The following is a 27448-nucleotide window of genomic DNA, read 5'->3' as shown; positions in this document are numbered from 1 at the left end:
TATGTCGCGCGTTTTTTGATCAAGCACGAAATTGAGGTAAGGATCGCGTAATGTCAGATTATTTTTCGCAACAGCGCATGCGCGGAGTACAGAAAAGACTACTTTCAACTCCTAGGACTTGAAAATTGTCTTTTCTGTACTCCGCGCATGCGCATTCGCGAAACGGGTACTTTATGTACGGAAACCAAGCATGAAAAACCGCGTAAAACATGCTCGCGTTGTATAAATAACTTTCTATGGTTCTAATCGGATTCCTTAACGTCAAAAATGCTTAAAACACACGCTTTAAAAAGTAAATATTCACCTGAGACAACCAAAAACATTGAATTACTGTATGACGCAATATCACGATTTTTAGCAGCTACGTCACGGGCGCGTTTGTCGCCACTATGACATCTTGGCAGTTAACGATAAGTGGATAATCAGTCGATAATTTCAAAGAACCCATCCGATCTTCTACTTTCAACAAGAGTCGAGGTCTGAAGTTCAATTTGAAATACATTGCGAGGTCGGCCGGCAACTGGCTGATTGCCGGCCGTTTGTGATACAGTGGCATACAAAGTCTCTTATGTATGAATGTAGGATAAGATTATTATTGGGCAATAATAATGCCACTTGCTGCAACGATAAGCGTTATGCTCATTATAACGCGGTTGCGGTGCAGTTATCGCGTGTCGTTCGTGTCGGCGTTGATATAACAGTTTAACGATGATTAACGGATGCGCATTGGTAATGTCCACGTATTGTGAGTTTAATATTCCCGGGGAAATAGAATAATAGTGAATAAAGTATGATGCGTCAAGAAAACGCTCCAGTACGCTGATAACAACCCCGTGTTATACACGACTACAGAGTGTTGATTTTTCTTTACTTTTTTATTTCAGCAACTTGAGATAGTTATTTCAGCGTCTCCCTCCCGCCATCGAGTACAAACAACGATAAACAAATTTATATCGCAAGATAACATCCCGGATTCCTGCCAAACTCCACAGGGCTGACGAACAGCTGGCCGATTACTTTCGCAGACGGTGATAACGTTGTTTTAATCGCGATAATTTCCAGGACCTGCGGATAGTTCTGCAACAAGTCGCCGAGTCAGTTCGAATTAGCCCTGCATTTCTTGCGCTCACGCGCGCTCCTTTTTTCATACGAGCCATGGATAATAAACGCGACTTGCCAGGATTCGCCGAGGAAATCAAAGACCTGGAATTTAATGGAGTGAGTTAGTTTTTTTTTTATCACGATTTCATGAAGCTGAAGTTAGTAAAGTTAACGTAACGATACATCAGGAGACAAAAATTAGGGACGTTTCGTAGAATTTTATAAAATTGTAAGTACGCATAGTTTCGCAAAAAAACTTGTAGATTTTTGTGAAAATTTGTATTTTTTCAGTGAACAATCTACAAGATACTAAAATTTTTAACGAAAATTAACAATTCTTTACAAATAACTATGCATATTTACAGTTTTGTACGAAATAATACGAAATGTTCAAATTTCTGTAAAAATTCGTAGTAGTTAAAATTTTCACCAGTTTCATCCTCATAGCTCTATCTCTCTGTTCAACTGGTGAAATTCGTTCCACTACATAAATATCTGGCGTAGTTTTCAGAATGATCGTATTGATCTTCTTTGGGCCGGAGTTCTTTAATTTTCAGTTTGTTTTTTAGTCTTCTATTTTTTAACCGTCTTTCTGACGTTCGGCGATTGTTCTTTTTGCAGTTTCTCGACTGGTTTGTGGCTTTCAACGATGTTACCGTGATGTGGAAGGCTCAACCAACTTACATCATGGTGCAGGTGTTGTGCCTAGTCGGTGGCTTTATCACCCTTCTCCATGGTAACCAGTGCGTCGTTTTAATCAATTTTCTTCCCTGCCAGAGTAACGCTTATTACACAACCGATTTATATAACATAAATCTTCGCAAAAATAGATGACAATACAAAGTCCAAAAACTCGTTTCGATGGATCATAAATTTTTTGGGAAACATTTTATGCTCTGAACTCATTAGAAGAATTTAAATAACTGTAATTATGCGAAGATAAGATGCACGGTTTCACGGATCTTTCCACTTAAGATCCGCTTCTCCTTTTTTATTCCGAGAAATCATCAAGTTAGAAATACGTTTCTTTAAGAGGTGTTAATTGGTGTCGAAGATTCTTTACCATAAAAGTTTAAAATTAAATGCAATCGTGAAATAAAAAGAATCGTTAAAAGTGAATGAAACAAGAAGTTGCAGAAAGAAGTAAATTTAAAAATTCGAATTTGCATAATAAAACTCCTGGCTTTCTTGATTACAAAATTGAAAGAAACCTGAACTAAACGTTCGAATCGTTTTCAAATGCGAATTATAGATTACAGGATCTTTAAGAATTCCTTGATTTTTAAGCTCCCTCACCGATTAGGCGACTATCACGATAATAAATAGGATTCGTCGAGATTTAATTTCAGACGATTAATCGATCAACGATGGTGTAGAAACCTGGTGGATAAATTTATCCGAAAAAATATAATAATCAACCACACTGCGATCTCTTTGAGTTTCTAAAATAACCATGGAAAGAAAAAACAATTAATAAACTCTATATTTAAGCGTGCGCAGAAATTGATTTGAATATTTTCTGATATTCATTGAAAATCTAGCAGTAAGAGTCCATCAAATTTTTATATGCACTTACATTTTCGTATAGCGTTGAAAAGCGGACGTCGCTACGTGCATTTATGGGTGGGTATTATACTCCATGGAATAGTTGTAGAGGCGATTAGCTACAACCTTCCAGACATCGACAACTTTTGGCATTCCCAGACACCGATAATTCTGATTGGACGGCGTTTGCCGCTCCATATAATCTTGGTGTGTGAGTATGAAGTTGGAGAAACGAGTTCGCTCCTTCTCAATACTGTAACTTTCACGATGAAAGTAGAATTTTGGAAAAATTTTTACCAAATCTTCCAGATGTTGTATTCATATACAACGCATCCATCGCTGTGAAGCAACTGCGACTGCCTGCTTGGAGCGAACCATTCGCCGTAGGCCTGATAACAGTCCTCATTGACATTCCTTACGACATAGTCTCTGTGAGATTCCTTCACTGGTCCTGGCACGCCACTGATCCCAACATATACGATCGGCACTACTTCGTTCCTTGGAACTCGTATTACTTTCACGCAGCGTTTGCCGCAAGCTTCACCTTCTTCTTCCACGGAACGAGACGTCTCTTTACAGAAAGCAAGGAACAATGGACGGCGAGCAAATCGTGAGTAAGATTTTTGCCACTTAGTTTACCTCGCCAAAAATGATGTCGCGTCTGTTTGATCATGTTTTTGCAATCCGTGGTGCAAAAGTACCGGAGAGAATGAATCGTTCTGTTCGTACTCTTCGCAGGTGCTTCAAGGAAACTGTGTGCACTGTGCTACCAGCTTTACTTGGTATGCCTGGCGGAGTCCTGCTGTTCTTGCCTCTTTACCATCCTCTCCACGACCACTACGGCATTCATTCGGAAGTGACTTTCTTCTTTTTATTTACTGTATTCCTGGTTCTCGCATGGAGCGGCGACCGGTGTAGCTTGAAGAAAAATTCCATTGTCAGTAACAGAACAATCGACTATATAATCCCAGTATATTTGCTGGTGTATTACTCGTTATTCCTCGGTGAGTACGCATAAAACATTTGAAAAACACTTATGCAAGCGTCAATTTAACACGACAATTATTTCTATCGTCTAGGTTTAACAATTATTGGCGATCCCTCCAAAGAAGTATCTATTGGTTTCCATGAGCGTATAGGTCCGTGTGATGAAATAGTAGGAATCACTTCTGCTCTCGGCCAAACCCTCTACAAGAATAAATATCTGTGTACAGAGAATAATCGAGAAGATTACATCGGCTGGGATTGTTTACCAGGAGGAAAGCCGCCGCGTCACGGTTCACATTGGTACACGGCATGTGGAACTCCCTTGAAAAATCGAACTGAATATATCACTGTTCTTGCGACAATTTTTATAGCTGCATTCGCTGTTTTTACTAACTGTTTTCTCTGTGGTAACAATAACGGCAAAGTAGTTGATGCTAAGAAAACAGGTCAGGTGATAAGTTCGAAAAAAGTTAAGAAAAACTAAAACCACTACACGTGTTCAATGTATTCGCATTAATCTCTTTAGAGCTGTCGAGATAAGTGATAAAAAATCGTGTAATAATGATGAGCCATTGATTATTATGCAACGATCATCAATGCTTAGAATTATTACAAAATTACTAAAATTAGGTGGAATAAGTTTCACCCATTTTTCACATTCTGCTACACCCTATCTAGTCGCCAAATATTTTGTACTTTCAGATTTTCGCTGATAAGATTAATCAATAAAGTATGTTCTTCAAATACTGTCAAACATTTATTTCAATCACTATTAAATGTTTATGCGTCAATGTATACTTAATCTGCAGAAATTAAATTTTCTATAAAATTTTTTTCTTCCCTAATAGTTGAAATTTTTGTCAAAACATTTCTATTTACCTGGATTACCTTTCGGCTGGTCATTTCCAAAGTGAAATTAATCAATGTATCCCTTAAACAATCAAATACTAATGATTTAAATTTAAAATGTGTAAGAAATTTTTGTGCCTTTAATGACTGTCTTATTTTGTACTTGTCTAGATAGATAGATGAAAGTTTTCTTAATCTAACAATAAATATCACGTCAGAATAAAGACTAAAACATACACTGTAAAATTCCAGACACCAAATTCACTTATGTTTATACCCTTATACTTGCTGTGCACGAGTTTTTCCAAAATACAAGGAAGGACCATTGCTGGTTTGATACACAGTTTTCGCACCACATAATGCGACTCTAATACGTAATAACATCTAATGTTCGAATAATAAACTACCCGAATGTGGGTAATGCAATCATATTGTACCACACAATTTGGTCGAAACAGACCTATTATTGAAATTTATTGGGATGGAATAAGCAATAAATTACTAAAGTAAACAATAGTCCACGATACTTCAAGATCCCTGTTGCGTAACGATTGAGAAATCCAAGTATTATTCTTTGGTACAATAGAAATTAATGAGGTACCATTTGCATGTCCACGCTATAAAAAGCGACCAGGCAAGCTATGGCAAATACCAAGATAGCTGCGAGCCACTTAAGGTAGTTAAACTTTGTTTCCTTAACGCGCGGTTCGTCATTCGTCTTGTCCTTACACTTACGTCTAGGTTTGAACTTTCTTTCAAACTTTTCCACCTCTCTTTGGTTGCGCAATTCTTCTTCTCTCTTTTTCCTCTCTGCCTCAGCCTCTTGGGCTTGAATTCGTTCTTTCTTTTTCTCCTGACACACAGCGTCACATTCAACTACAGCTCCGCCCGATCTTATAATGCGACAAGAAATGTCTTTCTTCAATCTTTTACACTTGCACCAAATTTTCACTTTTTTATTACACTCTTCAGCTCGTTCACACAATCCTGGATGACAATCATCTATGCAACGATGCCCGCATGGATACTGTGGAATGTAAACAACAAATTTTAATTCAAGTTATCTTTACAGTACAATAAAAGTGTCGAGTTTTTTTGAAATCGTATACCAATTATGGTATCATTATGACGATACTTACATTCTTAGGACACTGATTTCCACACTTGAACATCTCCTTCTTAGTCTCTTCGTTAGCCGAAGTGAGCTCAGAGCAGCGAATATACAAAGTATTGATGCTGCAGTGACAAGGAAGTCGTACGATTTGTTTGCAGGGTTTACAAGGAGCCGGATGACAGATGCTGGGGCAAGTATGAGTGCATCCTTGAGGTCTGGGTATGACGCACGGCTTTTCGCATTCTTCACATGGCGTTGGTTGTCCATTGTCTCCCGACGCTTGTACAACGTGACACAATAACATGCAGGTATGATTTGTGCAGCTCAACAATTGTCCGCAAGGCCTTTGGCAACAGCTTGATACCGCCTTGTGGCACGGCCACGGCAAAGTTTCATGCCCACCTAAACAAGTGACCATTACTGAAACTTGGCAGGGTGGACAAGGCAGAGTTTTCAGCTGCATCTTGTCCCTCTGTTTTTCCCACGGCCCAGCTGGTTGAGTTATACCATTCACCTTTACCCATACCTTGGTGTGACAGGGCACTGGGCAAATGTGACCGCACTTTTTATGCGCCAAGGCACATTGTTTCTTGCAGGGTGGACACTGTCCTTGGTGGCATTTGTGCGACTCTCGTTTTGGATGGTGGCAAATAGGTGGAATTTTACACATTTTATTACAGTGAGGTGGTTTAATCTTCTTGGCTGTACCACAAGGTATGACAATTTTGCTTGAACCGCATCGACACTGTATAGTGTCTGTCCTCTGGCAGGGATAGCATGGGCCGCTGTGGCAAGGAGCGGAACATTTGTGTTTGCGACAACTTAAAGTACGGTCGCAAGTCTTTTCGCAAGGATTGAAATTATTCTTCTTCACGCAGTCGCAGCATTTTTTATTGCACGGATGCCGTCCGCACAACCGAATCTGCTTACACTTCGTGTCGCAGTGAAACACTTTGGCGCAAGCTATCTCTTTTTTGTGAGCACCGCATTTGCACGATTTGGTAACCACCTCCAAGCATTGCCCGCAGCTATCGAGATGACAGCGTTTGTTGCAGTAATGTGCTCCGCAATCCAGTAATTTTTCGCAAGTATCACCGCACGTCGCTGCCTCCTGCTTGCAGGAAATCTTGTACTTCCTCTTCCCGCACGGACACGACCTGTTTTTGGCCGTCAGGCAATCGCCACAGTCTCCGGGCAGATGACAGACGTCTTGGCAAACGTGGACGTTACAAGATAAGGATTTTCTGCACGGTTTATCGCATCGCCACACCGTGTCGAAACATGGCCTCAGCTCGGTCTTATTCCCACAGTGACAAGTCGCGGAAACCTTCTCCGGACATGGCGGACACTCGCCACTATGACACATTTCTCTGCACGTGTGTTTCCCGCATTTCAAATTCCTGCTGCAAACAGCGCCGCAGCTCCATTCTTTGGCGTTACAGCGTCTCGGACGAGGGGCTGATTTGGCACAGTAGCATTTGGAAGAAACCATTTTCGGACACGGAGGACAAGGTCCGGGATGACATAGCAGAACACAGGAATGCCCGCATTTTGGTTGGAGAAGTTTTCCACATGCTTCTCCGCAAGAATGTGGTACGCACCATGGTTGATATGATGGATCTCTCGTCTTTCCGCAAAAACATTCATAGTGTTGCGGAGCCTCGTCTTCGGCATACTCTGTACGACATTTTGGGCTGCAATAATCAGACTCAATTGTCATTAACTCTGGACATCGATAATAAAGGTGGATCATAGATTTATTTGCTCATCAGACTTGATTTGAAAAGAACAGAAGTTGTCAGAATTTAACAGCGAGTTAACAATTGATTGAACCCACCATGCCCATACTTGAGAAATTCCACGGTCCCGCTTGTAAGCAAGGCTGTCTCGAATCCAGTGCTGAATGCACGGGAGATGCATAAATGAGTAGCACATGGTACAGCTCCATATCTGCATCAATAATTTATTAGGATAAAACATGACAAAACATTTTTCTACTGGTTGAACAGCGATGAGAGTGTTATCATGACAAATTCTTCATTCACACTGACCGGGTCTGTTTTCTTCACCGACGAAATACATATCAAGCAAACAGCGCCGTTAGATTGAAAAGTATCAGCCAAATAAGATAGGATTTTTTCAGGATCTCCACCTTGATCTTGGTAGGAAGTCAGGACCTTTCCAACAGCTTGTTCCAATATCTCTTGCCCAGTTTCATCTTCTTCGTCGCTCGACGATTCTACCATAGGATGTGTAACCATGTGCCTTTCGATCGCCGCTTGATTTTGTGCTTGCGCTCTCTTAAATTTCTTCATTTTGAATCCTAAAAATCCAAGCTTTATAATGTAGACAAATTGTCAAATAATTCCTATACGATCTTCAGTTTTGGTTTGAAAATGAAAGCCTAATGTGAAACTTACGTTTTGTTGATTTAATTTAGTAGTAATTGAACAAACAATAAAATATTTTCAATTACCACAAAGCTGTCAAACGGTCCTTATGAACCTAAATATAAAACACAACTGCCTCCGAACCTCTTCTTTATTTACTTCGCATACCTAATTACAGGTCTGTAAACAAGTGTACTTTCAGAAAATGATAATTGAGGCTTACCAAATGCAAAATAATTTGCCTAGCTACATTGACATTAAAATGGGATTGTTACTTATTCTCTTTTTCAAACATCTATTACGTAAAAATCATAACTTACTAAATCAAGCCTGTTGAGGGGAAATTTTTCTGGAGGCCAAGATAAATAGAACTACAAATAAGGAAATAATTTCAAGATAGACTCGTACCGATAGTTACGATAATTGACGTAAATAATTCTTATCTCAATTGTGTTAGTTACATATCAATACTGCAGAAAAGACAATATTAAGACTTTGATAATGTTTAGAAGAATGAGAAACGCGGAGTGGAAAAAAAGCGCATGAAAATTTGTCGCAAAATTCTATCATGATTTTTAAAAACACGGTGAAACTGACCAGAGTTCATTCTTATTACCTTGTTATTTTCCTCTAAAATGGAATGAGATCAGTAAAACAAAACTCATAACCTCTATCAACGTCATTAATTCACCACAACCACACCACAACCACTTCAGACACCAGCACAATCATTTGATTACTGCGCATATGCGATCGATACGCGCCTCACTTCCCGAAATCACGTGATCAGGATTTTGGCGGTAGTTTCGATTCAAATTTGAATTTCACCGTGATCTCGGGATTGGATATGTAAAAAATAAAACGCAGGAATAAACATTCTGGTTGTAAATGAGAAAGTAAAATATGTGTATTCTTGTATTACCGATATTGTTTAACAAATTTGAACCCTAAATTAAGTTTCCTTAGGTTTAATTTTTGGATAATAGCTCAAACTCGGATTTGAATTTATAATAATACCTAATACTCGTATAAGCAGACACGCAGTGCCCAATATTTCTGTACAAGTATAACAATATACCTGATTTTATAAGAATTAATGTATCATAAATGAATAAAAAATGATTCGTGTGCCGATTCATTTCCATACTAACTAAAAATTGTCACATTAATTTATACGAATTTTTTATAGCACTATTTATCAGAATAAAATATTATAAAAAAACTACAGCATCGTTCCATGAATATTTCACTATCCCCCACCATTTTCGATAGTATTGAATTTATTAACAGTGAAAATTCTATCTGAAACTAAATTCCTTCATCCAATAAATATTATTTGGTTTAAAAATCTGTGCTTCACATAACATGCTGTTCACTGATTTCATAAATGCTTTAGACATCTTCAAGACGTGATCACGGCCTCGTCCCATGGGCCGTAAATATTTTCTTTATAAGTTTGCCACCTGATATAGCAAAGGGGACAAACCAGTTGTAGAAATATGGTAACTCCGATAAATACGCACGAAATTGTTGAAGATATGACGTAAAGTAGATAAGTCGTAGTGGCAGAAAGAACAATTGTGATACACACTTTGCCATCGATTTGAAACATGACAAACGGCAAAAGAACAAAGCAAAGAACGGCTGTGGTAAGGAGCGAGAAGGCGTGCAGAGGCGAAACGAGTCTGGATGCTAACATCAGCGAGCCAAAAATTGAGGAAGTTATGGAGAGGGAGTCGGACAAAGAGACTTGTGGGGAGCCGTATTTGCTGAATATAAGGTGTATCAAAAACATAAATATTGTCATGGCATATATTGTGTCAGTACTGACGGTTGCAGTCAGGGTTTTCAATATCGGTGATAAGATGTAGCCAAAAGCAAGAAATATCAAGACAGTTCTAAGGTCTTTGGACATTTTTTCCAGCATGTCGGACTTCTTAAAAGTATGAAGAAAATACCCGGCTAATGTGAGAATACCACTGAACACAAAGATGGCATTAGGCGCTATCCACTCGTTGTCCAACCAAACGAAAACTATGACGAATAAAATTACTATGTTCAGTTGGACGGACACACTCGCCGCGAACGATATAGCCTCGATGGTTGTAATGTTACTTGGGTTTATATTTTTACGCAATTCTTCCAGGAACGAACTGTCCGTGTAATTATCCGGCAGCCCACGAGTTTCGTACAAATTTTTACGCCACCGTCTAGTCACAACTCCATTTGTTTTCTTTCCATTCATAACAGGCGCCTCTAATTCACAATGAGACATTCTTCTTTTTTGCGTTAAATGACTCTCCAGTGGAATGTCATTCATTGAGTAACTCATTCCAACATTCAGTCAGAAATTCACAATTTCACTCCCCGGCTTGACGTTATGCTAGAGTTTTTTGGACAGCTGCCAAATTTTAAGCATTGTGCTTCAGAACTGTTGAACTGAAAATAAAATATAATGGTACACGTCTGAGATAGTCTCGTTGCCTGATTGTATCGCACAAATTCTTATATGATTTCTCGTTACTCAACGAGCTGTATATGTAGACTGTAGTTTTATAAATATTTATGGAAAGTTACGGGATATGGATTAATTAATGGATTCAGTGAATGACAAACGAAAAGCTTTATAAAATTCAATATAAATTCTAGTTAAATTAGGTTAGTTTGGGGTCAAATTCTTTGTAGTTTGAAAGCGATACGATAAATAGATCTAATATTGAAATAAGTTCGAATTGCTTACCGAGAATAATTGAAGTATAAAAAATTTTTCATTCTCATGCGTCATTCGTGACAGTCCGTCGAAGAAACAAAACTATTTCTAAGATTTTTGTAGATCCAAATTTGTTCATGACTTGTGTCAACCAATCTCAACCACGAGTCAAGGGATATTTTATTACAGTTTAGAAATCATTTAATTATCGCTAAAATATGAAAATACATTCCTTTTTCACAATCATTAAAAAAAATGGAACAGGTAGATTAACATCTGACGAAGATAAGTGTTACCTTTGAGGTTATGTTCAAGGCCTGAATTTGATTGATTATGCACTGAATCACGCAGGCCGTACTTGACGTATTTCTCATATCTTGTATTTAGTTGGATTTGCATCAGAACGACCAAATTTTAATAAATAAGAAAAAAAAAAACACACAACACAAATAAATAACAGTGACCTAAATTCATGAGAAAAAAAAAATCTTCATTTAATATAACAAGTTATTTTTTATTAATACATAAGAAATGATTCAGAAGATTATGTCTCGCATAAGCTTTTCGATGCGGCGATATTGGACTGGAATTCAGATTTGGTTTTGTCTAAATAAAATACTGCTACAATGTTACTTGGTGATAATAAACTGCAAGAGTCTTTTGATCCGTCGAACTAATGCTTCGATAAAAGATCGATCCGTCGCAGTGAATTCTCTTGGTGTGTCCATTAGCTGGGTAATAAAACTGTCCGACAGGGTGGAAACAAGCCCTTGCTTTAGATCGGACAACATTTCTGCAGATATTCTCCACGAGACTACAGTTTCATCCAAGTTACTCGAAGACACTGTAAAGAGAAGAAGTAATATTTTACCTATTGAAATATTGTAAAAATATTCAACATAGATCTCCAGATGCCGCTTACCTTGAGATCTGTTGTGACGCGTCATTGCTTGCATGGCAAAGAAGTCTAAGTGACTCCATAAAATGTACAGACTATGTTCCACGATTAATGAACAGTACTTGAGATCTCCGCGTTTGCATCGCGCTTCTTCCGCTAGTCTTTTCTCGGCTATTAATCGCTGTTTTTGAATATCCAATTCACCTTCCTCTTCTGTTATGTACTGAAAAGAAAAAACAAAATTTGATTTCAATTTCAAAGAATGTCATCGTTGAAATTTTAAATTAGAAACGTGTTATCATGTTAGCACTCACTTTTTTAAGGTCATTTGAACTCATGTCTTTTATAATCGAAGCATTTTTAACCATTGTGTCTAAATGCGGCAGTTCTGAGTGAAGTAACGAAGTAGAAGAAACAAGTTGCCCTATAATTGCACCCAAATGTATTCCACCAGTGGAATCTTTTCCTCTTCCATCTCTAAGCCCAGGTCTGTCTGTTAAATAAGGTTCAAAAAGTACGTTTTTTATTTTCTGATCCATCCGGGTGTGTTCCATCTGTAAAAGCGAATAAAGAAAATTAGAATTTTGAACACAGTTCAATCTTCAATGAATGTAGATGAGTTGCGTCGGTAAGTTTGACATACTTGATTACGAGTGTACAGCATAACGTTGGCAGCAATTTGTATTGCGCACGAATGTTGTTGGGTAGCTTCCATTTGTTGATGTAGAGGTACGACGGGAGGCAGTTGTGGCTGAAATCTGGAGACCATGGAGAGCATCAAACGTTGGAGCCTATAAAGATGGGCTCGCAATTCTCTCATGCCTGTACTATCTTCAGATTTGTGTTCGTTAGAGTTGGCTCTGGCCAATTCCTCGTCAACAAGTTTATACATGTCTGAAAAAGAAGAGAAATAAATATTTGCATAGAATAAAATAGAAATAAAATCATGAAAAAATCAATTGAATGAGAGATGCCTACCAATGTTGGCAGACCTTGCGATGACCCCGGTGAGACTGGCGACTTCTTTGAGGAACAGAACATTAGAATGAGGTGATGCATTCCGTAAAACCATTTCAACGGTATCTCGATGACTCTGTAAAAATCCGCAAACTTGTATGGCACAAGACTGATTTTCCGTTCCAAGGGTAGTCAGCAAAGCATCGCACAAATAAAGTGCAGGTAAGAAGATTTGCTGATATCGCTGACCTATGGAAGGCACAAAGGATATATCTCCACCTTCAAAGCCCACATTTACGTCAGGATGCTGATCGAAAACACACATGCTTGATAAGCAAGATAGGACTTTATTTTCCAGAAGACATTCGGCACCCAGTCTGGTCGACGCCATTCTGCAGAGCGTTGCCATTTTTGATTCGTATAAATACAGGGGCCGCAGAGTGAGTGGATCTGGTTGAAGCATTGTTCGCAATAAATTGTCAGAATCCAGAAGACTGTCTACCATGTGTTTAAGGTACCCTCTGCTAGCCAGATATGTGACCCACGTATTGCTGCAATCGAATTCTAAAATTTTGTCGAGGCACGATAATGACAGCATTTTACAGACGTCGTGTCCACCGGAACAATCGTGGGACAATATATCCATCAGCTTGTTACCGTAACTACTGATCACTTGTATCGTCGCATATCGATGCGAACGCTCCTGTATCGGCGTAGTTCTATAATACGAACTATCCAACTGACTAACATACATGGAATCCATGTTGGTCACAACTTCCGATCTTTCCAAACTGACTACACAGAGGAAATTGAGAAGTGCCCCATAAAGATGGGTTCGAACTTTTTGTGAGGATACTCCAGAATTTAAGATCCATTGAAGAATATGACTAAGGATAATCTTCATCATCGTTGTATTTGCAGCGGAAGACGGTAGCAGCTCATCGTCAGATTGCATGGAGAAGCTATTACGAAGGTTTACTAGTAGTACGAGCACGGTTCCAGATACAAGTGTTTTGATTTCGTTCAAAGCTTCGCAAGACGTCATCTTCTGCAGTAAATCATGTGACAAATTTAGCAGAAGATTTTGCCTCTGAGCAGCGGGAAGTTGCTGGTTCGTTGCGACAGAGAATAAAATTTCAGTTGTTTGACACCAGCCCTCGACGAACTTCACAGTAGCGTAAGAAAGGGTTTTCGTTTGATTTCGTTTCAAGGCGTATGCAAGGATAGATTGCAGTTCCTGTTGCACAAGCTTACGCTGAGTCGCAGTTGCGCTAGTTTGCGTACCAGCCAATTCTTCTGTTATAAGATTGTGAAGTTTTCTGATATCTATAAGCTGGGGACTTCCACCAAGTGGAACTGGAATGCTGCAGCGTCCCAACACCATTTCAATTTGAGACGGATCAAAGTATTCCCAGGACTTTGGAGGATCTAGATTTAACTGGAAATCGATATAGTGAAGTAGATCCATCAGGAGTTTTTGGGATGGCACAATTTGATCTCTGTCATGGATTAGATTGCCGACTAGTCTTTGAATCAGGGAGTTCTGAAGGCTGCCACCAGCGACGCGCAATTCAATTGCCGATATTTTTAGCAGCCAGGACATGCAGGCAAGCTCAGTCGCTCTGTTCGCTCCCTGGAATGGCAGCTTGGAAAGATGACGTTGTACGAAATCTTGATTGGTGGCTGTCCGAAGGAACCGAAGTACGGAAACAGAGGTTTTGTTATTTGAAGCCAGTATGTGAAGGAACCAGTAGCAAGCCTCTGTAATCTTGTCACGGCCACGCTCCAACGATAATTCCAATATCCCGAGTATAGAGTGCAGACAAGTCCTCGGAAAGCCTAGTATTCCAGGTTGTTGAATTGCAGTTTTTCTTATGTCCTTAGTGATGTCGAATCCAAGTAGGTAATGAGCTATGTTAGGCGCAGGGCGTGTTATGCTCTGCATCAAAAGGGACAAAATCCTGCCCTTGCAATTACCGCTTCGTTTTTCATTCCCAATTTCTTCCTCAGGCTCAAAGTTTTCGTCAGAATCCAGACACTCTACGAAACTATGCCTGATCGTCGTTGCCAACGAAGGAGTAGACGTGAATGTAGAAAGTAACTCTGAATCTGCTCCAGGTTCATTGGCGACGCCTTGAACAATGCCAACTGACACAAAAGCGTGTTGAGTGAGCCATGAGTTGTAGGATATGTATTTAACGATGTTAATCATGTGGTCTGGTTTTCCCGTGCGAGGATTTACACCTAGCAAAAGGCGGGATAGCCCTGTTAAAATTCTGTTGGTTGAGCTGGCTGCAGCCAATTGAACCATGTAATGATATTGGGCTGCCAATCCATGCTCCAATATCTGCAAACAGTGCAAAGTGCTGCTTTCGAGGCTTGTTTTACCAGGAAAATCGTCGTAAGTATCCAAAAGATGGCATCCTTCGTCAAGTATGAGCAGAATGACGTGTAGAAACTCGGAATTTGAGTGTAGCAACGTTATCAAATGGTGTCCAGGAGGAGGATTGATGACAGTCGATTCACCGCCTTGTAGTTCTATTTTACATCCGATAAAGTCTTCGATAGTTGGCTCATACTGTGTTATCAATTTAATGAATATTTTCAAACAGGCATCGGACACGTCCCACTTTTCCCCAGGATTTTTATACGACCGTGTGTTAAACCGCAAAAATACGGAATTTATTATGAAATGTAAGTACGGATCGAAGCCTGGATTTCTTAGGCCAACACCCAGAAGTCGAGGTATCGGAAAATCAGTAAGGACATCTAGAAGCTCCAACATTGCTCTGGTCAAAGGAAATTCCTCGTTTCTAGATTCAATTTCTTCTAATTCCGTTTGAATTCCTCTCGGTTGGTAACTGCTGGTCGTTGGTACGGTACTCAGTATTTGCGCAGCTTCCAAACTTTGCCATATGGTGGAAGAACTCTCCGGAGATTTTGCCAGAGCTGCGAGCGTTCTGACTAACGCACCTTTTAATGGAATTGGCATAGCACAGCCCACCAAACCGATAATAGAAGGCAAGACGTTCCAGCCTGGATGCTCGCATATCGCTATTCGAGAAACTTCATCGTAGTAAGCAACAACCCGAACCACTAGAAGCACAGCTTCCAAGCCTTTGACCTCGTGAGGTGTGATACCTTTGGGATGATTTCTTTGACGGTATACCGTGTCTTGTGAAGGTGGGAGTTCTTGTCGCAAATTAAAATAGTAGCGACTCAAGGAGTTGAAAAAATGATCCCAGGAAATAGTCGTTGCCCCCGAAGGTCCTGAAAAAATGAAATGCAGTAATAACACAAGATTACCTCTTATTAATAGACTTTCAAATCAAGTTATCAAGCCGTACAGCTTACCATTAAGTTTCAGAAAGTTGAATGCTTGCCTAGCCGCTGGTAGGGAAGAAGCAAGTGATGCTAGCATTCTTAGGTAGGGTCCAAATAGCCCACTGGGCAATACTTCTCCGGCGACTCTGACAAATTTGAACAGAGCAACTTGCCTTGGAGGTAATCGGCTCGCGTGCAAAGTGCTCGGCATATGAGAGGAGTCGGAATGTTGACACCAATAATCCATTGCAAGGTTCAAGTTGAGGGGATCCTTTTTGTACAGTTCAGCGACAGACAGCATGAGGTACTCAAAATGGTTGTCAAGGTTCATGGGAGGTTCGATGCCTTCTTGTTGATAGGCTTGAACGATACGCATTGATTCGTCGGCTCTATTTCTCAACTCTTTCACCTTCAAAGGCATGAGTAGTATAAAATCAGAGATGAGTGTGTGAATGTAACGAACATAGAATTCCTCATTGTGGATGTGAGAGCTTTGAAGTAGAACTTCAGCCAAAAAATGAAAAGCCTTGTTTGCCAGAGCAGCTTCCACCAAAATTTCATCCTCTTCGGTGATATTTTGTGTAGGACACAGATTGGGTGCAGATTTTATAGTTGCTATAGCAATAGCTAGCGCAAACTGAATCAAACCACGAAGTCCGGCACTTTCCCAATTTACATTACCAGAAGTTAGCTCGGTTACGAGCTGTGGCAACATGTCAGGATCGTCAATAAGCGGCATTGCTTTAACAATTGCTGAAATTTGAAAAAAAAAAGAAAGTAAATCATCGTTCGACAGTCAAGGAATAATATGCACTGATCTGGATAAGGCTACTTATTATCGTAGGCATACTTTCACCGTCCTCTCTAGTGTGAAGTGAGCTGAGATTTATAGAATTGAGCAAAGCCATAATCAATGCCAACGTGACTTTATCAGGGCCACCAGTCCCATCCTCAGCCTCCGGATGACGATTGTGAAGTAACGACAAAAGTCTGTGAGTGATGTGACTGGGCAAAGCTGACTGAGCTGACCAAAGGTATAAAATATCGGCAAGATCCTGCCTGGCACCGTTATAAAGACGCATGACCATGTGATGATGCTTGGCTCCTCCTAAGCCTCTGTTTTGCTGCAGCAGTTCTTGTTCCTAAAAGAAGAATCTACTTATAATAGCGCCAAGTTAAATCTTGTGCTATTGTCAAATACAAATTTTTTACCTTCGTCGGATCCATATCCTCCAAAAGGTTCAGGATCCTGTCCAGCAGACCGTCTTCCTGCATTTTGTTGGTATACTCTGTAATTTGCTTAGTAAGCGTAACGGGTGTGTCGAGAACCCAAGTATGACCATTTCTGGCTTGAACCAAAGTCCTCAATGTTGAGGTGAGAGCTTTCTTCCCGTCATAGTACAGAAGGACAGCAGTTAGGCCTCGTGTCAATCCAGGATGATGCGGCATTTGAAGTTGAGCAGTACAGAGTAAGTCAAGAGCCATAAATTCATTTAGTTCGTACATGTCGGATAATATAATTGTCTCGTCAACCAATTCTTTGGACAAAACCTGGTGACCTAGTCCAGGCAAAGTTATACCCTCCGTCACTGCATTTTTAATTTCCTCACGACTCTTTGCATTCTTTGCCTAGAATGAGGATATGATAAACTTAGCACATGGCAATCAAGGTCTGCAAGTCGCAGCTACTACATGTTGAAATATTATGCTTACAGGATTGCTTAGGAGATTTAGAAAATTCTGTCGGTGATTGCGAAGCGCTTCCATAAATTCATGGTATTGTGGATCGTGGGAACTGGGTGCAGAGGTAATATATTGATCGACGAGACTCTGGAGTTCCTTGTAAGGAGTCCACATGTCCTCCGTACTTGTCTTTTCTGTAATAGTAAATGGTGTCGATGTGACAAAACTTAACCTAGGAAAATTCAAATTCACGCTAAGACGAATTATCAACCGAAACGTGAATGTATCACTGAACAAGCATACACAATGTGAAGGTAAATACAACCACGTATTTTGACAGACAATTGATCATAAACGTTGTTGCATTTGTACCGGTTGATGAAATTAGGTTAACCTAGGTTATGTCACGTTACAACCGGGAGAAGAGTTTCAGTAATTAATGAGGAATAAGTTAGACGCATACGCAGACCTACCTTCAGTCATCCTTGCGCTATTTAAACTAAACTCAGACGGTCAAATTCAACAATCACTGAAGAAAGAGACAAACACTCATTCGTGAATTGGCGGTTGGCGCTGATTTGTAAAACCGCGTGAACATGGCTGCGTTCATGATACATGGTCGCGAGCGAGCAGCGGTCGCCAACTTAAAAAAGGTAAATAATTGATCAATGCCACCCACTTAAAAAAAAAAGAACCTTCTTCATCAATGGAACTCGGTTGGGTCCAAGCGTCATTGGATTTCACCACTACGTTACTCAATCCGATCGCTAAATGCAGTTTGGATCAAATTTATAACAAAAAAATGCGCCAAAATTTAACCAAATATATATTTGTAGCGCTTTTTTGATTTATGATGCTATTTTCGTTGGCCGCTCGACGAAAAAACGTCATTACTCGATGTGTTGCGAGACTCGTCAATGCGAATAATAGGCGATAAATGCAACGATTTATCAGCTCCACGCAATCAAAAACGATGATTCGTTCGATATTAAATTTCCAAAATGAAAAATAACGATCGACAAGCTCGTGGTCGAATATAAAATTTGATAAAAGATACCGGAAATGGCCGAGGTCTAAATTGTATTTCGAAAAATAAAGTATATACGTATGCGAAGCACGACTTCCGGAAGGACAGCTGCGATCGAAGTAAGAGCAGCAAGTTGTCCGTGAGTGTAGACAAGTGTAGCATAAAAACACAGTGAGATCGGTATCACGGAGTACGCTTTCACCTTTGTCTGCGGGAAGGAAAAATGTTTTGAACGGTCAGTACTAAAGTATATTAATCTAAGCTTGAAAGAATCGCATTTATTTGTTTTTTTTAATAACCCAAACACCGTCCGTCGCAAAGCGTCTGGAGCGTCTGTTTTATTTTCGCGCCGTCCTCAGACGGGACGTCACTGACAACTCGGATGGGTTATGTTGGTCCACCATATCTTCGATGTTTTTATAGACTTCGGTTGTACATTTTGGAAAAAATTTTCGCCTCGCGTCGCGTTTTTGAGGTGCTCAGTTATGCTTAAACTTTTACAATTTTTTTTCGTAAAAAGACGAACTTTTTTTTAACGTTGTTGAAAACCAAAATTAACCAGTTTTGTCGCGATTCTGTGTGTGCATTGTCAAAATCAGCTGCTTCATTGTTAGTTTATTACTACATTGTTCGAATCAAATCCTGCTGCATTTTCTTGACCCCCCTCAATTTTAAGAGGCAACAAGTATATCACACACTTGTGTACATATTCTCCATGTTGTTGTCTGTTGTCTAATATAGCGAAGGCTAGAATTACACACTAGGTTCAAAAGTTCTGTGATTTATATTTTTATTTCTTACTTTTCCTTAACTTCAATAGAATACAAATTCCATTTATTAATGCTTTTTCTACCCTGAACGATATTCTATTTTCAGGAAAACCATCAACTTTCACTGTTGCCTTATGTTAAATTCAAGCATCGATGTTTTCGATAACACAGGTTCTACTACTGTACCTTTAATCGTCTCATCTTTACGCGCAACAATTACTGAATATAATACAAATATGCATGTTTTTATATTTCTCTTTCTGCACCGCTCTGAACAGATTCGTCTGGTTTTTTTTAATCAACAATTAATTAAGTCACAAAGTAGACAAACTTGTTCTAATGATCACCGTTCATTTTCAGGGTTTACAAGTCGAACATATTGGAAAAAAATAGAAGCAGCACTGTTAAAGAATAAAAAATAAAAAAATAAAAAAAAAGAACAAAAAAAAACGAAAAGAGAAACTTGAAATTATCCTGAGAAATTTTAGAAAAATGGAGTAAAAGAAAGACTGGATATGAAATTAAATAACTTAGGTGATAATAAACAGAAGCAATTTTCCAGTGTGTTAAATGAAGCGAAAGATATTCTTCGACGCAGCTTCAATTGTCTAGAGACGAAGTTGCCTGCCTACGCGAGGTGAAAATGCGACGTCCGTCGAAAGGCAGTAAAACCGTGTCGATAAAGAACTTTGTTAGTAAAATTTTGAGGAGAAAGAAAGAAAAAAAAGAATATTAAAATTATCATTGAATACAAACAAGCTAGTGTAATTTATGCAACTTGTTAAAATATGGAGGAAATGCTATTCGGCAATGATTTTAAAATGTTGAGATTCTTTCCAGCATAGGCAGGCTAGCTTAACGTTGGAAGTCTTGGAAATTCTCTCTCTAGTGACAACGGAAGATAAAGAAAGAAAGAACAACTCTGGTAGCTGCGAAATTTTTAACAACGAGGACTTCAAAAGTACGAAGGCGGGAGGATCGAAAAATCTAACGGAAAACGGAACGGTGGTCAATGCGGTGGATGGAAGAGAGATGGATCCGTCAATGTTCGTCACTTACACCCCTCAAACAAATGGAGTCCCACAGGAGTCCAAACTTGCAACCTACATGGTAACAAACAAATTTCATTATTTTCGTATAAAAATGAGGAGTAGCACTCGCGAACTAAAATTAAGAAGGTCTAGTTAATTTTCACCTTGAACTCTGAAAAGATAACATCCTAAATTGTAACGTAGTGCTAATCGATCAAGATTTTCCGTTAATTATACTGTTTTTCCATTGATTTTTACACAGTAATTTTGCCTTTAGAAAATATTTATAACATCGAGTTATAGGTAATAATTTTCACACTTAATAATCGTGACGTTTTCTGAATCTAGAACTGCCAAAGCTCTGGAGTTGCCCTAAACACAGCTGTAGTGACAAAACATCTCTCCGGCCTTTCGCTGGATGCACAAAAAAAAACTACTACCAGTCCGGAATTTGTGCCGGGACGAGGAATTGCAGGTAGCAATAGTAGCTCGCCAAATATATTCAACAGCTCCTATCATTCCCAGGAGAATGTCGGAGGAACAACTTATTTCTACCTCGGGACGTCGACAACGGAAAATGTGTCAAGCGAAGAAGGAGTCGAAGCTGTAAGTTCACCAGACAGAGATTTGAATTTCGCCTCCTTAGGATAAATTTTAACTCACGTAAACGAGAATCAATCACTAATGAGGCGAAAAAGTTTATATTTAGTAACCATAGTATATTTTGAAACTTTTACGTTCTGGTAAAGCGACTACACAGAAATCGTAACGAGAAGTATTTCTTCTAGATTGGAACCGCTGGCGCAAGTCAGATAGGATACGTTTATCCAGGGACCCCCTCTCACCTGCAGACTGCCAAAGCAGCAAAATCTCCCGCATCGAGTAGTCCCTCGGCTCCTTCGACGCCCCCTCCACAGGCCGTTCCGAGTTTTTTTGTCAGCGAAGGCCTGCGACTGGACATTCTCCAAAAAAATGCACTAACGTTAGCTCAGCCAGACCCGGTGCAGTTTCCAGATTTGCCAAACGAAGTAGATAACTACCATGAATTATGCCCTCTCGAACCCATCCATAAATCCACATCGACTGTCCTCGGCTATCAAACCTCCACGTACAAAGCGACCAGTTTGAAAACCGGGACTCGCTATTGCCTGCGCCGAGTACACGGTGAGTCGTGAAGCATATTTATTGCTCTGGTTGGATGGTAAGCGTTATTGTACACGAGCAATCTTACTGTAACTGAGAATTATTCATTTCAGACTTTAGACTTGCCAATACAAAATGTATGGTCTTGGTCGATATGTGGAAGCGGTTGACGCACACTAATTTGGTCCAACTGCGAGAAGTCTTCACCACCAAGACCTTTGGTGATCATTGTATGTACCCAAGTATTTTTCTCCCACCTTTTTCATATTAATCTTTTTTCATTTCACTAAATTAGGACTATTTCAGCCATGGTATTCGTCTACGACTACCACCCTGGGTCCGAGACGCTCTTGAACAAACACTTCTCTGCTACCGAGCTCAACGGTTACTCAGATCCGTTTTCGTCCGACCCCAATGCTCCCCGTCCTTACAGCCACACAAAGAACACCATATTGAGACAACAGCACAGCAGTATGCTACCAGAAAGCGTTATTTGGAACTACATTATACAGCTGACAGCTGCTCTCCGGGTTATTCACGCAGCTGGTAAGTGATTATTTCATTTTTTGAACATTATTCAGACTTATAGTAACAGTGAGCAGAATCCATATGGCTCTACAATCGCAAAGTTACAATAGAAAGAAGTAAATTGCGAAGAAATTCGAAGTTTTTATTATATTATCATTGGTTTAAAAATTTTCTTCAGGTATTGCGTGTAGATCTCTGGACCCTACAAAGATAATTCTCTCGTCACGAAGTCGGCTGCGTCTTAGCTGCGTCGCGATTCCCGACGTCGTGACGTTTGACGGTACAGCTGCGAATCCGTTGGCACTAATGCCGCATTATCAGCAAGAAGACTTGCTCGCATTAGGAAAACTTGTGCTAGCTTTGGCTTGCCGTAGTCTCCTAGCGGTGCATCGTGACAACATGCAGGCCTCCCTGGAACTGGTCGCTCGCACCTACTCGTCTGATCTCAGAAACCTTATATTGTACGTATTTATATTCCATTCTGACATTTTCGCCTATTCTCTTGACCTGAATACGTTTTGTCTAACTTTATTGAGTAGTTTACTCTCGCTCCAGTTACGATAAAGAAATTCGCCATTTCAGGTACCTGCTATCTTCTCAGCAGCGGAGAAGCGTCACTGATTTAATGCCAATGATTGGAGCTCGGTTTTATACTCAACTCGACGCCGTCCATCTTCGTTCAGACGTTCTGGAAGATGAACTTGCCAAAGAGCTAGAAAACGGCAGATTGTTCAGACTACTCGCAAAACTGGCGACCATCAACGAACGGCCAGAGCTGAACATGGAGCCGACGTGGGCTGAAACCGGCGACCGTTACATGCTGAAACTGTTCAGAGACTACGTGTTCCATCAAGTAGCGGCGGATGGAAGACCGTGGTTGGACATGGCCCACGTTGTATCTTGTCTGAACAAACTCGACTCTGGATCTCACGACAAGGTGAGTGTTTAGATTCGAGTGATTAGAGTGTTAGATTCAGAAATAGATAAACGGTTGGCATTGCGAAGAAATTTCAAACATTGATCAGTACGCCACTTCAATCGATCCTCGATATTTCCTGTTTAGATTTGCCTGATGTCGCGGGATGAGCAAAGCGTATTGGTCGTTAGTTACGCCGAGTTGCGACAGTGTTTGGAAATGTCATATGCCGAGGTTGTGCATTCTGCGAAGCTGGACGCCGCCTAGGCAATAAAAAAAGCATTGAGTCCAACAGCGGCACAACAGCATATACTCCGAACCATCATTGTGATATCAACAGTTAGCGCTACTACAATTTCTACATTACTCAGGATCGAGGATGATCCAGAGTTGTGGACATGGATTTGGAAGTTCCGGACAAGTCGAAGCGGATGGTGACGCGTGGAGTGAGCTTTTTGATGTGTTTTTGAGATTAAAAACGAAATAAGAAAATAACAATATAAGGAAAGGGATGAAGGAATAAAAGGAAGGGGAGACGACGAAGAATAACGGCCCAAAGGAACGCATCGATTGATGATGCGTTAATTTGAATATAAAATAGGTACAGAAGAAAATCATTAAATGATGTAAAAATCGAAATAATAGTACATATTTCAACATTCAATGAAATCCGCTATGTCGCTACATATACGTATGTACACACAAACACACAGAACTTAATCATGCGCTAAAATCTTAAAATGATACTACTACAACCTAATACACGGAGACTCAACACAGCCTGTGTATAGGATAGAGATCATAGGTTTTAGGATACAGCTGGTAAGCATTAATTTTGAAATAAATGTTTATTTTTGAAAGCAATCTTAAACGCACGTCTTGTTACTTTTTTCGCAAGTTTTCATTGTGCGAACATTGTCCATGTTTCCATCGTAGGGTCAGAGCCGGGCTAGGTTCAAATTACAGTCGAAACGAAACGAGATTTGAGAGAAAGAAAATAATTTGCCACATCCGAAATCTCGTTTCTCATTAGCTGTAATTTGAGCCTAACCCGATTCCGACCCTACCATGGAAACATGGCGAATAAATTATCCCCCTTCCCTCGTTTTGAGCCGATAACAACTACGATCTGCAATATCGATTGCCGGTAAGAATGGAATCACGTCGGAGCGGGGCGGTTGGATATTAATCATTTGAATACTCCTCCGGCAGCCCGGTGACAGCGAATTATTGTCTCCTCAGTTACTTCCGCCGCCTTGTTCTCCTCTATATCTATGTATGTACGTAATAAAATACGTACATACGTACAACGTACGCGTGCATAAATAGGTAGATGTAACGTTGTAGCCGCATGTAGTGCATTACCTCCCTCCCACCCTTGCGGACAGGCTCGCACTCAAACTTGATCTCATTTCCTTCGCAATTACTCGCGACAGTCGAGTAGACAGACGACGTAGCTATATTAAAGTTCGTGTGTTACGTACATAGGTATACACACGTCGGAGATGTCGGTGATCTACGTATAGATTACGCATACACGTGGAGCCCGAAATAAGCAGCGATGCAACCCGTCAGTCAGTCAGAATATATATTCCCCGTTGTCAACCGACTCGACAACCATCATTCATTTAATTGCGTTAACGTCACCGACGAATTGTAATTCCCTGCCCTGAATCATCCGGATCACTCGGCTGGTTTTCTTACGTCGTCCTAAGACGCTTTTCGGTGTTCGTTTCATACGTCCGGCGGTTGGCCCTTGGGAGTTTTTCAATCTTCCGTTATTTTTTCCGCTTCTTTCCCGCATTGTAACGATTTAATGCGAATTTCACGTCGCATATACGAACTCGCCGAAGAAAAGAAATCCCCTGGGTATTCGAATGAACGTCGAAGACGTATATCGTTCCCCTCTAACGGAATTCGATTCAAACTTGAAACTGATTCGAATCCTCGCGACTTTTCCGCCCCGCGGTATGCCCCGAAACCATATAAGATTGTTGGGGTGACGAAGAATTTCACTGAATAAATGATACGCGTAAGGAACTACATACGTGGCTGGTAAAAGAACATCGGCTATAACGGGAAGGAGAGATACTTTGTGGTGAAAATGGAACGCGGTATGGTGCAATATATATCACGTGTAATAACTAGGCAGACACAGAAATGGGGAGATAAAAGAAGAAAGAAGGCGTGAGAGAAAGAAAAAAATAAAAAAACTGTCGTATTATGATGAATCCTCTACCGCTGCAACTCTCTCTCTCTCTCTCTCTCTCTCTCTCTCTCTCTCTCTCTTCTCATAGAATAATTTTTATCTTTTTCTCCTGCGCAGCTCAACTACGTTGATTAAAAGCGTTCTAATAGTTCTTACGGAGTTAAAAACAACGGCCGTACATTTACAATTCGATGTAAACATATACATACACGTCGCGTATACGTGTATAACGGATGGACCGAAAATAAGGGTTAACGATGAAAATACGACGAGTGATACTGCGGGGCAAATTTTAATAGAAAATCCGCGAAAGTTGGCGAGCCAAATTATCATGCTGTACACGTGAAATTGCACACACTGAGAAGAATTTCGTTTGTTACGGTAACTAGAAAAATTGAGTAAAACAGGCATCGTTAAAAAAAAACTGTTTGAATATTGCTGGAATAACGAATAACGAGCTACGCGAATAACATTTTGCGCTATCGTCGATCCTTTTTTGGTTATTGCAACGGAAAATCAGTTTCCGAGGTTTACTCTACTTTTTTTACTCAAACAAGGCTTTTAATGAGAAAGAATAGTAACGGATACCAGACTTTCCGGTAACAGCTAGAAAACTAATTTTCATTTTCTACCTAAAACCATATCATTCGATCGCGGTAAAAAATGAAAATAGTTGAGGACCGAGCGGTAACCGGAACTAAAAATTTATCTCGGTACAAAATTTGATACAGGAATAAAACGTAGAATTTTGCATAATTTCGTACGAACAGGTATACGTACATATATCTGCAGTTTTATCGATTTCATCGAGGTATATAAAGAGTGATTTTAAATGAGAAAAAATTTTCTCCACGTTATAATACGCATCTCGCAATCAAAGTTGCGACGCGTATTTATACCTGTATCCAAGGGGGGGAGGGGGGGGGGCTGCATATCGATCCTCTTCGCAACATGGACCGAGTGAATAATTTGCCAGCCTTTTGTCCCTGCGAACCGTCGTCACACGACTCCGAGGTATTCATATGGACGCTTTTTTTTTTTTTTTCTTCGCAGTCTGCACGAGCCACGGTAAATGCAAAAAATTTCAAATATTTACCCCGCCTTTTCATCTGGAGCTTTTATCTTCAAAGGATAGACGTATTATACATAGGCTGGGAGGGTTGACATTATACGAGTGCACGCTGCTCAAACGTTGTGTGAAGAAAATGAAAAGATAATTTCTTTTCCCTTTTTTCCTTTTTTTTTTTTTTTGTTTTTTTTTCTTTTTTCTTAATCGTACGAAATTGAATGTTCACAGAGACTGCGAAACAGAAATAACGTGAATATATTGTCGGTTTTCTCGTACCTGTTAGAATATTATGTCTTTTGTAACAGCTGCGGAAGCTGCGAAATGCGAAAAATGAAAATTAAGCATCAGTCGCTATCATTCCGAGGATAAGCCTAATTTCAGCTGTTTTCTTTATTATTCGAAGGGATTTGGTGAAAAAGAGGTGAGAAAGTAGAAAATTGCGGGGCATCTGGAATTTTAACCGTGAAAAATTTACCATAAATATCACAAGTCAGGATGGAAATAAAAGAAGGACGAAGAGGCGTGAGAAAATTATCAAGACGAAAACTGCGTTGCCTATAAATGCTGTAGCTAATGATTAAAAACGTTAAAAAATTCACGGAGCGTAAACTTATAATCCTTAGAAACGTGAAAAGCCGTCTTTGCTTCCGGACGGATCCGATATCCGATTGAGGGGAATAAAATAGGAATAAACAAGCCGTCGAAGAAGGATACGACTGACAAATTCCTGGCCTTCGAATCCTGAACCAAAAGACTCGAAATCCTGCGAGCAAGAAGTTTTTGGGTCTTCGTAAGATGACGCTGATGGGACGGACGGATAAACTGACGTGAGAAAAGGGTCGGATCGAGGAAACGAAGTACATGGAGATATCTCGATGGACCAGATTGAAGTTGGCAACCTTAAAGTAACGAAATTGTTTTTAAAATTTGGAACGACTTTAAAGAAGTTTAATTACCGAAATCCGAAAACACTTTGCTTGTTAAAAATGGACCAACTTTTGAGACGTTCCTAAATTTTCGAAACAATGATTCTTCCCTTAGAATTAATCGTTACGAACTTCGCTCTCCTCGCGACGTATGGTTCGTGAAACAGTTTAAAAAAAACGCGACGTAGATGCTCGGTATTTACCTTACACTGTATTATCGATAGAGCTTAATCGTATTGCAGATTATAATTTTTGTAAACGCAAATATTTC

At 39.9% G+C, this 27448-nt stretch overlaps 5 protein-coding genes and 1 long non-coding RNA gene across 15 annotated transcripts; 2 read left to right on the top strand and 4 right to left on the bottom strand.

Moving 5' to 3' along the window:
- Window positions 1–461: 461 nt before the first annotated feature.
- On the top strand, window positions 462–4377 carry LOC124176911. 3 transcript variants are annotated; one of them, XM_046558780.1, is made up of 7 exons: window positions 462–729; window positions 885–1218; window positions 1723–1837; window positions 2690–2857; window positions 2956–3256; window positions 3385–3650; window positions 3726–4377. In XM_046558780.1, the coding sequence occupies exons 2-7, from the start codon at window positions 1156–1158 to the stop codon at window positions 4115–4117; spliced, it is 1305 nt and encodes a 434-aa protein (XP_046414736.1). In that variant the 5' UTR covers window positions 462–729; window positions 885–1155; the 3' UTR covers window positions 4118–4377. The 3 variants fall into 3 exon arrangements, with proteins under 3 accessions (XP_046414736.1, XP_046414735.1, XP_046414737.1); XM_046558779.1 differs by having other exon boundaries at window positions 462–745; XM_046558781.1 differs by lacking the exons at window positions 462–729; window positions 885–1218 and having other exon boundaries at window positions 1729–1844.
- On the bottom strand, window positions 1738–3778 carry LOC124176913. Its single transcript, XR_006869487.1, has 3 exons — window positions 3638–3778; window positions 2678–3564; window positions 1738–1871 (listed from the first exon to the last, which is right to left on the bottom strand). It is a non-coding gene; the product is annotated as an uncharacterized LOC124176913 (long non-coding RNA).
- Window positions 4378–4395: 18 nt separating the features above from the next.
- On the bottom strand, window positions 4396–8702 carry LOC124176907 (NF-X1-type zinc finger protein NFXL1). Of its 4 annotated transcripts, XM_046558772.1 has the most exons (6): window positions 8641–8702; window positions 8584–8602; window positions 7648–7919; window positions 7434–7546; window positions 5622–7290; window positions 4397–5509 (listed from the first exon to the last, which is right to left on the bottom strand). In XM_046558772.1, exons 2-6 carry the CDS (start codon window positions 8591–8593, stop codon window positions 5072–5074), a joined length of 2502 nt encoding a protein of 833 aa, XP_046414728.1. In that variant the 5' UTR covers window positions 8594–8602; window positions 8641–8702; the 3' UTR covers window positions 4397–5071. The 4 variants fall into 4 exon arrangements, with proteins under 4 accessions (XP_046414729.1, XP_046414731.1, XP_046414728.1 ...); XM_046558773.1 differs by lacking the exons at window positions 8584–8602; window positions 8641–8702 and adding an exon at window positions 8395–8556 and having other exon boundaries at window positions 4396–5509; XM_046558775.1 differs by lacking the exons at window positions 8584–8602; window positions 8641–8702 and adding an exon at window positions 8017–8035 and having other exon boundaries at window positions 4396–5509.
- A 676-nt stretch (window positions 8703–9378) lies between these two features.
- Window positions 9379–11068, bottom strand: LOC124176912 (phosphatidylinositol N-acetylglucosaminyltransferase subunit C). Of its 2 annotated transcripts, XM_046558784.1 has the most exons (3): window positions 10993–11068; window positions 10727–10907; window positions 9379–10425 (listed from the first exon to the last, which is right to left on the bottom strand). In XM_046558784.1, the coding sequence occupies exon 3, from the start codon at window positions 10316–10318 to the stop codon at window positions 9389–9391; it is 930 nt and encodes a 309-aa protein (XP_046414740.1). In that variant the 5' UTR covers window positions 10319–10425; window positions 10727–10907; window positions 10993–11068; the 3' UTR covers window positions 9379–9388. The 2 variants fall into 2 exon arrangements, with proteins under 2 accessions (XP_046414740.1, XP_046414739.1); XM_046558783.1 differs by lacking the exon at window positions 10993–11068 and having other exon boundaries at window positions 10727–10986.
- Window positions 11069–11189: 121 nt separating this feature from the next.
- LOC124176906 (nuclear pore complex protein Nup205) lies at window positions 11190–18186 on the bottom strand. The gene is made up of 10 exons (XM_046558770.1): window positions 18032–18186; window positions 17589–17752; window positions 17088–17504; window positions 16726–17017; window positions 15906–16628; window positions 12573–15821; window positions 12238–12488; window positions 11909–12148; window positions 11619–11817; window positions 11190–11540 (listed from the first exon to the last, which is right to left on the bottom strand). Exons 1-10 carry the CDS (start codon window positions 18039–18041, stop codon window positions 11326–11328), a joined length of 5760 nt encoding a protein of 1919 aa, XP_046414726.1. The 5' UTR covers window positions 18042–18186; the 3' UTR covers window positions 11190–11325.
- A 500-nt stretch (window positions 18187–18686) lies between these two features.
- LOC124175396 (PAN2-PAN3 deadenylation complex subunit PAN3) lies at window positions 18687–23844 on the top strand. 4 transcript variants are annotated; one of them, XM_046555607.1, is made up of 10 exons: window positions 18687–18820; window positions 19716–20046; window positions 20196–20465; window positions 20735–20992; window positions 21175–21550; window positions 21643–21759; window positions 21836–22075; window positions 22236–22518; window positions 22640–22994; window positions 23121–23844. In XM_046555607.1, exons 2-10 carry the CDS (start codon window positions 19999–20001, stop codon window positions 23238–23240), a joined length of 2067 nt encoding a protein of 688 aa, XP_046411563.1. In that variant the 5' UTR covers window positions 18687–18820; window positions 19716–19998; the 3' UTR covers window positions 23241–23844. The 4 variants fall into 4 exon arrangements, with proteins under 4 accessions (XP_046411563.1, XP_046411565.1, XP_046411564.1 ...); XM_046555609.1 differs by lacking the exon at window positions 19716–20046 and having other exon boundaries at window positions 20201–20465; XM_046555608.1 differs by lacking the exon at window positions 19716–20046.
- Window positions 23845–27448: the final 3604 nt, after the last annotated feature.

Source organism: Neodiprion fabricii, chromosome 2, assembly GCF_021155785.1.
Source record: "Neodiprion fabricii isolate iyNeoFabr1 chromosome 2, iyNeoFabr1.1, whole genome shotgun sequence".
Classification (NCBI taxonomy): domain Eukaryota; kingdom Metazoa; phylum Arthropoda; class Insecta; order Hymenoptera; family Diprionidae; genus Neodiprion; species Neodiprion fabricii.
The sequence above is the reverse complement of the archived record's forward strand: the minus strand, read 5'-3'. Positions and strand labels throughout refer to the sequence as shown.

Coding starts and splice junctions, on each gene's coding strand:
- LOC124176911 (XM_046558780.1), top strand. CDS start 1,156: ATGGATAATAAACGCGACTTGCCAGGATTCGCCGAGGAAATCAAAGAC. Junction 1,219..1,722: donor AAGACCTGGAATTTAATGGA/GTGAGTTAGTTT, acceptor TTCTTTTTGCAG/TTTCTCGACTGGTTTGTGGC. Junction 2,858..2,955: donor GCTCCATATAATCTTGGTGT/GTGAGTATGAAG, acceptor CAAATCTTCCAG/ATGTTGTATTCATATACAAC.
- LOC124176907 (XM_046558772.1), bottom strand. Junction 7,547..7,647: donor CGGTGAAGAAAACAGACCCG/GTCAGTGTGAAT, acceptor TTATTGATGCAG/ATATGGAGCTGTACCATGTG. Junction 7,291..7,433: donor ATTTCTCAAGTATGGGCATG/GTGGGTTCAATC, acceptor TGATTATTGCAG/CCCAAAATGTCGTACAGAGT.
- LOC124176912 (XM_046558784.1), bottom strand. CDS start 10,318: ATGAGTTACTCAATGAATGACATTCCACTGGAGAGTCATTTAACGCAA.
- LOC124176906 (XM_046558770.1), bottom strand. Junction 15,822..15,905: donor CAACTTTCTGAAACTTAATG/GTAAGCTGTACG, acceptor TCATTTTTTCAG/GACCTTCGGGGGCAACGACT. Junction 11,541..11,618: donor GCGTCACAACAGATCTCAAG/GTAAGCGGCATC, acceptor TTCTCTTTACAG/TGTCTTCGAGTAACTTGGAT.
- LOC124175396 (XM_046555605.1), top strand. CDS start 18,968: ATGGGTTATGTTGGTCCACCATATCTTCGATGTTTTTATAGACTTCGG. Junction 20,466..20,734: donor CCAAACTTGCAACCTACATG/GTAACAAACAAA, acceptor TTCTGAATCTAG/AACTGCCAAAGCTCTGGAGT. Junction 22,076..22,235: donor CCGGGTTATTCACGCAGCTG/GTAAGTGATTAT, acceptor AATTTTCTTCAG/GTATTGCGTGTAGATCTCTG.